Here is a 10861-nt window from a genome sequence, read left to right as displayed (position 1 = left end):
TGGAGTATTCAGTCAATCGGTGTTTGCGTATTATTGTCACATTAGATAAACTCTTTGTTTTAGAGCTCCCATAAAAAGTCTATTCTGAAATTTCAATCTGATATTTTAGTGCTTAGTTGAATGTCATTCATTTCTCTTGGCAGAGCAGAATTTTGAAGTTGCACTTTGAAAATGCCAATCGACACTCATTTGGAAGCCACTGTTGGCCATCTTACTAGAGATTTACACGTGCCTTCCAGCTGAACCCTTAAAACAAGTCCACACTTCAATCAGAATGACCAGATACCTTGAATCTCATGAAACCAGTTGGAGTTACATGAATGGTGCACTTCCTTGAGTAATCACTACGTCACAGTTTGTCAAACGTGTCAACCTCTAGAAGCGTGTGTTTTAGTGCTTTTGATTGCACATGCACCTTCTAAATCGCCTCTCATTCCTTCTAGTCAAGTTTACAATTTAGCTGTCTTTGTAATTTGGTTTAAGCATTCTTTTGTTGCTTTCTTGTCAACTTCTGACATCAGTCATTGTAGACTTACCACTCATGTTGAGGCTCATCGATGACCAACAAAATCTTGAACTTCTTGGAGAGAGAAGGTGAAGGAGCCGACTGCTCCACAAACCCGGCTGCTGAAGCGGCTGTCTGTTTGACCACGTTAGTAATGGAGCTGAAGGAGCTGAAGAAGCCAGATGAACTACTGGAAGAGGACTGGGCCTGCGGAGGCGGCTGGGCCGGCTGGGATGGACGGCGCTCCTGAGTTGCCGGGGAACTGGCAGGTACCTGGGATGGTACTGGAACTTTGGTCGGAGACTGGGCAGGAGCCGAAGCTGTGGCAGGAACTGCACCCTGCTGAGAAGGGGAGGAGGCAGTAGGGGGAGGAGGAGCAGGTGGCTCAGACCTTTGGAGGTCTGACATGTATCCATTGGGCAGGTTGGACATAAAGCTACTGTCAGAAAGACGGCGTCGAAGGAAGTTCATGTTTGCAGTCGATGGATAAGCCCCTCAGTCTGTCAGCGGGTTTTGTCTCTTGGTTGTGATCCTTGAATTTGTAAGCAGAAGCAAACCTGCCTCGAGGTTTAGATGAATGACAGGAAGCAGTCCAACTGATTGAGTGATGTGTGACAGGAAGCCACTGAAGGGATGGAGAGTGGGAAGGAGGGAAAGGAATAGATGAGGCGATGGATACAGCTCTGGTCCAGTCTTCAAGAGACCGCTCTCCAAAGTGCCGATGTACCAGCGAAACGATGCTCCAAGCGTGCTCTCGTGTGTGATGTTCCTCCTCCGGAGACTCACACCTCCTCACAAATGTGCGTGTGTGTGACGTGTGAGAGAAAGTGTGTGTATCTGAAAGAGAGTGAGGTGGGGTGTCGCCCCCTTTGGTGAATCTCTAGCATTCTATCCCCTCCTCTTAGCTGCTGCAAGAGATGCCTGCCTCTCTCTCTCTCTCTCTCTCTCTCTCTCTCTCTCTCTATCCCTCTCTCTTATCTCACCATTTCATTCGCTCATGCTCATAATGTCCCCTCTCTCTCTCTCTTTCGCTGCTTCTCATGCCATGCTCAGTAGCTGGCTCCCCCTCCCCCCCCTCTTCTCTTCTGTCATCGTTCTCCGACATCACAGGCTACGTTCATGTGTCGTGCTGCAGCTCTGTGCCGTGTGCAACCAGTGGAAGGGGTTTCCTGCAAGCATGCGCTAGGTAGAGTCCACAGATGGAAACACCATCCACCCTGCTGGCAAGCCCCACCTTCCTCTGCCACCATCCATCTATGTTTCTATTTTCTGCACGCTATTAAAAGAGCCAAAGCTGTAGCATACAAATTTGCACGATGAAGCTAACTGTAAAATAGTGTATCTAAGATATGCAGGAATCGAGACGTTTGGTTTTTTTTCTTCCTGTTTCCACATGTGTATCTTCTCTCTCCTTATGTTTTATGATTTGTCACATTCGTTGTGTTTTTGCAGCCATCACAACTGACATGTTGCAGCCATCACATTTGACATGGCTTTATAGTATTCAAATGTAGTTAAAGCTTTCATTTAAAAGCTTCATTATCTTGAATAATAGTTTAATTAAAAGGTAAATATAGTGCTGCACCTGTGAGACAAAGCTGTAATTTACCAGTTAAATGACTCGTCTATGGTTTCATTTCAAGAGGAAAATAGAAGTGAGAGAATATGACTTTTATCAGACAATAAAATTCAGTTAAGGCATGTGTCATGTTGTTAATATGGAGCACTTTAACCTTAATTTCTAGATTAGGGCTTAATCTAACATAGGTTAAAGGTGAAAATGACTGGCTGCAGATTAGTCTTTATGATGAATAGTTTTAATGAATATATATATATTTATGAGTACATGCTGTATATTCCAAATTATTCAACTTATCATTCAAAGGTTTGAGGTGGTTCGGCGCACAGTGTCTTGGTGGTTAGTAAGTCTACTTCACAGCAGGAAGATCCTGGGTTCAAGTCCTTGGGTTGACACTTGTGTTTTGTCTGGGTACTCCGGCTTACTCCCACAATCCAAAAACACAACTGTTAGGTTGATCAGAGTCTCTAAATATCCCTTAGGAGTGAATGTGAGTGGTTGTCTGTGTGAAGGACTGGTGCCCTGTACAGGGTGTACCCCTGCCCAGTGCTTAACTTGTAAATCATCAGGTCCCGGAACACAGACAGCGTGTTGTTCCGGCAGTAAGAGAGAAACAAAAATGTCACCTAATACAATTTTTTTTAAAAGCTCCTTTGGCTAATTAAATGGGCCAATAATATCACTTGAACACAAACAACTAATTAACCTAAATGTTTAATAAAAAAAATTATGACTCATCCTTAAAGAAGCATGGACAATTGCCCCTTACGGAGCGCATCCATCTCTCACTGAGTGACAGCTGTCAAATCTGCCACGTTTCAGCACCAAGGACAGCACAAATCACAGCTAATTTAGCCACTTTTATCACAAAGATCACCAAACATTCAGAACACAAAAATCCACAAATGCTAAATATTTACAAACTTTTAACACCCGATCATTGATCATTTGTTAGCCTTGGTTGTCGTTCTTTATGTTTAAGCCTGGTTTTGTTGGCATTAAATCTTGCTTTGTACACCTTTAAGACGTTGTCGCCTCCCACCTTTGTGTCACAGCGTGAACGGCTGTAACACTGGTTATGCTGGAGATTTCTTCCTGTTAAAAGGGAGTTGTCTTCCCACTGTCGCTAAAAGCTTGTTTATGTGGATCTTGTTGGGTTTTTTCCTTATTATGAATTTTATATTTTGATAGCGTTTTGAGATGACTTTGTTGTAATTTGTGCTATATAAATAAAGTTGAATTGAATTGAACTTACCGAGGCCAAATTAAAGCAGTAATATCCTTGAATAAGCCTACATTCTGAGTGAACGTATCCTCTATTAAGTTGATCATTTTAACCGTAAAAAGCGGCGCTGTCTATGATAAGTGCTGTAAACATATGAGAGCTAGAGATCTGCACCAGCAGACCCCCACAACCCTGCAAAAAAAAGGAACAAGCGGATCAGAAATTGGATGGATGGATGGTTTGAGGTGGTTCTATGTATTTATAAAATTTCTTGACCTTAGTTGCTTTGAAACTATAGTTTTAAAAAGGATGTGTGTAGGTACTATTGTGCATTTCATATTCCGGGCACAACATATGTTGTCTAAAGTCAGTGCTTGTACAGTTTGCTTCTGTAAGACTGACTTAAAAAGCAGGCTAGTAATGACAGGAAGCAGAAAAAGCTAAAAGTAAAAAAAATAGTTATTATTACTGAGACAGAAAGAAGATCCCTCAAACATCCCTCACACAAAGCTCAGGAACTCTACTGAAAGTGGTTTTAGCGAGAGCACTCTAAGGAATACAGAACAGCACCAAGACAGTGTATTTTACATGCAAATAGGGCAATGCACAAAACTGGCTCTCCACTGCCCATCAACATTGATTCTTATTCAACGTCAAGCCTCAAGATGGATGGAAACACACAACTTCGTTTTAACACAGCTTCGTTTCATACTTGCATGATCTCCATCAAATGGAAATGTATTCTGTGACCTTTGAGCTGCTGAATGAATGTTTCCTCTTTTCTCTACAATACAAACCACTCAGAGACGATCTGAACTTCAGGTGTTTGGGAGAAACATTTTTAAAAAATTGAGAAATTGTTGACATTTTGAATTGCTGACTGGACTACGAGTCTATCATCAAGCTGCAGTCACATTTTATTCAGCCTTTTATATCTATCTAGAGGTAAAAGTTCTTCTAAGTTAAGACTGTTAGCTGTTTCTCACAGCTCCGTGCCTCGGGGGTGCATTCAAACTCATATTGTTGTAGTTGATTAAAAATGTCCTGATGTTGGGGAAAAAAGGGGAACCAACGTCATGAATTAAAAAAAACACAATAATCAAAACACGAATCACATGTGGTAGTGCTTATCTAATATGTTAATGCAAGCTGCTCCAAGATGCAGTATGCACATTTGTTTGAAGTCGTGATGAGTCAGGGTGAGCGAGGGTGGGGGGGGTTGTGTTGGACTGGATAGGGTGGGGGTTGTGTTTATTCAGGCAGAGAAGTGAGAGTGAGTCACGGAGCTGCAGCGATAACTGTAGAAATATCCTCAGCTCATCCTGGCCTACATGTCTCGACACATATAAACAATACCCACCTCAGTTAAAAATGGCTGTTATATAATAATCTGGGGCAGTTAAACATTTGTGTTTGTGTTGTTGTGATTATGTTTCACTCAAACGTATGCTGGTATTTATAGAAGAAATCAAGGGCGTGTTTGGCTATAACCAAAGAGCTGGGTTTTTTTTTACAACTCTGTAATGAATCGTTTAACCTTATAGCTCAATGTGTGCCGACTCAATGTGTTTTTTTTTTAAGTTATAGCTTAAATGAGATAGCATGGATGGATCTGTGCTGCTGTGTTCAAAGCAAACCTGCAACGCCTGGAGCAACTGCGAACGCTCACATCTTCACTAGAGGGAACAATCCAACACGCTCTAATAACAGATGCATGTCTGGGTGTAAGTCTCTCTACTTCAACACACATCATTTTAGTGGATTTTAGAGCTCCTCCGGCCTTCTGCACAGCTTGACATTTACCCGGGTTTGTTGTGTAACCATATAGCGTTCCTCCATTTCAAAGCTTGGGCATTCTTGGTGGATTCAACAATTTTTCTATTGAAGTCTCTATTTGTTCAGTGCTGGTTTGTCTTCATTCTCAATTTATTTTCAATTTAGACAAAATGTAGTACGAAAATGACCTCTTTTTAAAAAAAATTAAGTTAAAAAATCAGATAAAAGTGTCACCACTTCAACCAAGCTGTGTGTCCCTTATATTTTAAGACAAGTGCACAAGAAATCTAAAATAGCCACTTGTTAACCACTTATTAAATACAATTAGGTGATTAGAATTTGGTAGGCCTACCTTTGATGACATTGAAATGCTGCAAACATTCCTAGAATTCCATACATTATTAATACAGCCTAATTGAAGCACATATATGTTTATTTAATGCATGTATACTTACAGTTCATACACAAGTCAACACATTGCATATTTACTGTTAATTTCATGTTGCTCACATGTGGTTCTCTGGTATTCACTAATGACTTATTGTACACATTTGTTGCAGACTTTGAATTCCTTCACACTTCTTTGAAAGGAGTGTATATTTGTGGAGCTTGCGCTTGGTGGATTTTTCATGCTGTCTTACTGTACGTCGTTCCTTTCCCCCGATGGAGACGCTAAACTCGCAGTTATAAATCTTACAGAATGCGTAACTGCGCTCTATCATCATCGTCTTCTTACATCCATTCATCTCTCTTCTTAGTTGTCTTTGGGTTTGTTCCAGATGTTGGCACTAATCTAATCTCGTGAGAACTACCACCCAGTCCACATTCAGTTTGGAGAGGCAGAGGAATGTTTTTATTTATATATCTTTTAATTATTATTACATAAAATACGGGATATTTACTGGATAATACTAATACGGGAGGATGGCGGGAAAGAGGGGGAAAATATGGGATTTTCCCAGGTAAAATGGGAAACTTGACAGATATGGTTCTAAGCATTGAAAAAGCCTTTCAGTTAAGGAGTAACTATCGATTTTAAGCTATTCGAATATCTGCTTTTGTATTTAAAAATAGGCTCTCACAGAGTTCCAATCCCTATTGGGAAAACGTCCTCTGTTCCCTGCACAGTGATGCTGCTTCTCCATCTGTGGTAATAGATAAAGGCTTTTTCTACTGGCGGTCTGGTGCTAACGTGTGTATAAAACTGTGTGTGTGTGTTTGTGAGATTACTGGTGCATTATCTTTTGATGCTCTCCGTCACTAAGCACTAGCAGCAGAGTCAATCTCCATGGCAACCATCGTGCCAAGCCGGAAAAGATTCTCCTACCTAACCATGTTGTGCACACACGTAGCCTGTGTGTTTGCGGGTGTATTGTAGTTATGCAAGGTGGCTCAATGTCAGCTGAGCATCACAGTGTCCTCGAGGGTTAAAATGACCCACTGAGCATTTCTTCTTTTGAATGTGTGAGGTTTGCCTCAGGGACGTTGCTGTTCAATTTAGGGATTATATGAGTGCACACATGGGTTATATAGAATTATAAACATATATTACTGTAAACTGTTCATTCATAACTCCCTTTAATGCATCAAATGCATAACATGGAATAAAATTTAGAAGAATTTTACAAGATTCTTTAGCACACAGTACATGAAAAGTCAATGAATAATTAACACACCAATAGAAGATCCTTTTTTTTTTTTTTTTAAATATTAAAACAAACAACACTTTCTTTCTTTTCTCCCTTTGCACTCATTTTAACACAGGCCCACAAAGACTCTGACAGGATTCTCACCTACTTATTAGAGCTATTTATTAGAATTCAATATATTTCAACAATTAGTAAATTGATATTGAATGTTTTGGGCCATTGGTTTTCTCTTGGAGCTGTTCTTGGAGTTGCACAAGGTGTTGATATGAAGGTATGAGCAAATTAAACTATCAGACATTTTGGTACAATACTATACATGGGATCATATTTAATACTGGAGGTTTAGCTGGGGAACTTTCTTTTAAAGCCTTAGTAGAGCAGCTAGGAGCAGAAACAAGTTCTGATGAACTATGGCCGGGCCTGCGGAACATCTCCGCACCAAATAGCACGTATCACGTTCCCCAGAATTCAGTAAAATGACTCGGTGCCACCGAGTACAACAAATGAAACTGTGCGACGTAAAATCGCAATCTACGTTGAATTGCCTTTGAAACAATATATCACGCAACTATGTTCCGATAAACTTAGAAACTACGGGAAAAAGGGGGTGGGCCGATTCAACGAGCATCAACGGAGGAGTAGTTATTTGAAAAATGGGCCCCCTGGCGTTCCCGTGGCATATATGGAGTAATAGCCCATTCATATATTGGTATGTGTCAATGATTCGGTACCACCAACTGTCGCAATATTTGACTCACAAAGAAATGAGAAAACAACTTTAATGGAAATTGCCTAAAAAAGGGGATGGGCCCCTGGGACCCTAATGAAATTGTGCAAGGCATAATCATAATATACGTTTAATTACTTTTGAAATGATATATCACACGACTATGTTCCCATAAATTTGGAAATTACTAGAAATGGGGGGTGGGCCCCCGGGCCCAGTACCCCATTTAAAAAAAGGGCTGCGAGCGTCTTTAATATGTCTTATATCTTTAAATGTGTGTTGTTTTTTTGTAAATAAATGTGCACATATTTTTTTTATTGGTAAAGAATCCGACACATTTTTTTTTTTGCTATATTTATATATGAGAATCTTTTACTAATTACTAAGTAACTAATGACGGTAAAGAACTGCTGAGGTTAATGCAACTTAATAATTAATTAATGTAAATATGATAAACAAGCAAATTTATGTTTTCTTAACACTTTGTTCCTTTACTATATGAAAAATTCAACTTTTTTTGGTTTTTTGTTATTTAGATCCACATTAGCATAAGGCTATTATTAATGATGTGTTTCTGGACTGAAGGAAAGCTTTTGGTGTAAATGTGACTTGGACAACACAACTGGAACTGAGAAATCAAATCCACTGGGAGTCCAGGGTTGATGGAGGAGCTCCTCCAAACCCCATTTGTTTTGCATTCCCTGAATAAGAAGCTTGTTAGTTCTGACCCTTTGATTCAGAGATTATATCAATAATTATTTTTGCTGAAACAATGCTTCACACCTGATAGAATCAGGTTACTGTTTTCTCACATGTTACCACCCTGTAACAAGCCGCAGACACTTGTGTCATAAATCTACATCATGCATAATTCATTCAAAGAGATGTAGGCAACAGTGCGTTGATAATGATGATGAACTCCTCTGGGTTTAATTGTTTACGACTGCTTAAAGTGTTTTACATAAATCTTGCACTTGTTTTATTGAACTTGGAAATTGTGACGATTTAAGCAAGACAGAGAAACAAAAAGATCAAAATGCGCATCACATGACACAACCAATACAGGGGTGGAACACATGAGTTCATTCACGGCATAATAACCTCTAGTGAAAATGGGTTTTCAGTTACGAGTATGGATTGTCATTGTCACATTTCATCATATAAAGAGCAAAGTGGATCCTCAAATGTACAAAACATTAGTTCAAAGGTTTCTGCTGCTGGACAGCATAGCATTTATCTTAGGCAGTGGCTATCCGTACGGTTCACGCATCAATATACCGACATTCTATCAATACGCAGCGCTCCTATTTGGCCAGATTAGGTCACGTGATAGGTCAGTCATTGGTCAGCTTAGGTCACGTGACTAAGACTAAACCTATCCCTAAAACGCTACGTATGTGTACCTCGGTAACCGTACAAATAGACACTTTCTTTATTTTAATCTCCAAACAAATTTGCATAAATACATCTTTAATTCATTACATATATGCACCAGTAGATGTTACAGCTTGAATGATTGTCATTGAAGAGCTTGTGTTTGCGATTCCATTTTTACTGTGGTTATTGCAGGGAAACCTGTAGATCAGTGTTTCCCTACGAGGGGTATGCAAACCCTTAGGGGTACGTGAGCATATTGCAGGGGGTATGTGGAAAAATTAGGAAGTTATTTTTATCTCAGTCATTCCATAAGTTTATCAATAAAATGATACGTGTGCGCTGTGACTTGTTTTTAAAATGTAAATGCCTGTTTAAAGGGGACATATTCAAAGAAGCTCCTTTTATGGTAAATGTCATAAAAGCTATATATAACACAGGCAAGTTAAATATTTGTTTTGTATTTATTTATTTATTTTACTTATTATTTTTTTATTTCTTCTTATTTTTTTAATTTCAACTATTGTTTTTCTTTAATAACAATATAATCATATTATATTAGCATTAATCATACAGTATTAATAATACAAACGTTTACAATAATATTATTTCTTATATTTATAATTTTTATTGCCTTGAAGGCAACATCATTTGATGTTTAATTTGAGTTAAATAAGAATATAATGCCTGAACATTAATTGTTCAATTGATGAAGATGAAATAAAATTACTTGCGTTGAATATTCATTTGTGTTATGTTCTATTTTTGGAGAATCATGAACGCATATGAGTGAGGGGGTACTCATGGTATGACAAAAAGGTTCATGGGGTACACAAGACAAGAAAGGTTGGGAACCACTGCTATAGATAGATAGAGATAACACATTCAACCATGAGACATTACCATATAGGTGTTCTGTAGTACGGCTACTTTTCTCTCTGTAATAGTTCTGTAATAACTCCTGAGATACCAGAGATTTAATGGACTTTAACAATAAGGAGTACTTTGGGGGTCTCTGCACGGCCCTATATTGTGTTTTTACTCTCGACGCTATTTTAAATGTTTGATTAAGGTTCACATACACATTAAACGCTCACAAACGTAAATCGACTATTATGAATTCAGCATATTCCACTTTGTGCATTGAGCCACGGACTAGAGAACTATCTAAATTCTTTTTCTTGCTCACTGTGTTCATGAAAATTACAACTTGATATAGATGAGAAGAAATTAATGTTACTGTTAGTGTTTTGGTCCAAAATTAGACTGTGATTCTCCAGGGTGTGCTCGGCATTTAACTACCGGTAGTCACCTGCAATAGTAGAAAAGAATAGATTTCTATTTGTCCTTCACAATATACATTTTCAATGTGCATTGAGATAGAACTTTGGTTGCATACATAGCTCTTAAAACTGGACAAGAAGAGATAAATAAATACAAAAAATAAAGAGAATATATACAGAACGTTTTCATAAACAAGTATTCCACAGGATTTTTTGTGTAGAAAATAAAATATAAAAACAGTCTCAATTGTACTAAAGAGTAATAGTATAGTCGCTGTGACAAATGAAAATCAGAATTAATATCAGCATATTTTATTGATCCCAGGGGGAAATTACTTTGTTACAGAGACTCAAGAAATATTACAACTTAAAAGAAGAAACACTAACATTTGAAACCCAAATAATTGCATTTGAACATTCTTTTTGTTTGATTGAATTTTTTTTTTTTTTTTTGATTAAAAATGTTTTTCTTTCATTATTTTATTTTTTTATTTATTTTTATTTTTTTAATTGAAAACATCTTTTTTGTTTTTGGGCCATATTAAGATTAAAGATTAAGATTAAATCGGGGTTTTCGCCTTTAATTGGCCATATAATGTTATTACATACATGGAATTTGTCCTCTGCATTTAACCCATCCCTGAGGTTAATTTGTGTCTTTATCATTCAGTTAAAGAATAAAACATTTAAATCAAAGAAAAAAAAAATTCAATTGAATAAACCCATTTTCAGTAAAAGAAAAA

The 10861-nt window shown here is 38.1% G+C and overlaps 1 protein-coding gene across 1 annotated transcript in view; it reads right to left on the bottom strand.

The window, feature by feature from the left end:
- Nucleotides 1-1608, bottom strand: part of syn2b (synapsin IIb) — a 64165-nt gene extending 62557 nt beyond the window's left edge. The window contains exon 1 of the mRNA XM_028447340.1: nt 537-1608. Within this exon, the coding sequence (XP_028303141.1) occupies nt 537-976 (440 nt within the window). The 5' untranslated portion in view covers nt 977-1608. The remainder of the gene's footprint in view (nt 1-536) is intronic.
- Between the last annotated feature and the right edge of the window lie 9253 nt (nt 1609-10861).

Source organism: Gouania willdenowi, chromosome 5 (assembly GCF_900634775.1).
Source record: "Gouania willdenowi chromosome 5, fGouWil2.1, whole genome shotgun sequence".
In the NCBI taxonomy this organism is placed as follows: domain Eukaryota; kingdom Metazoa; phylum Chordata; class Actinopteri; order Blenniiformes; family Gobiesocidae; genus Gouania; species Gouania willdenowi.
This window is presented reverse-complemented; position numbering and strand designations above follow the sequence as displayed.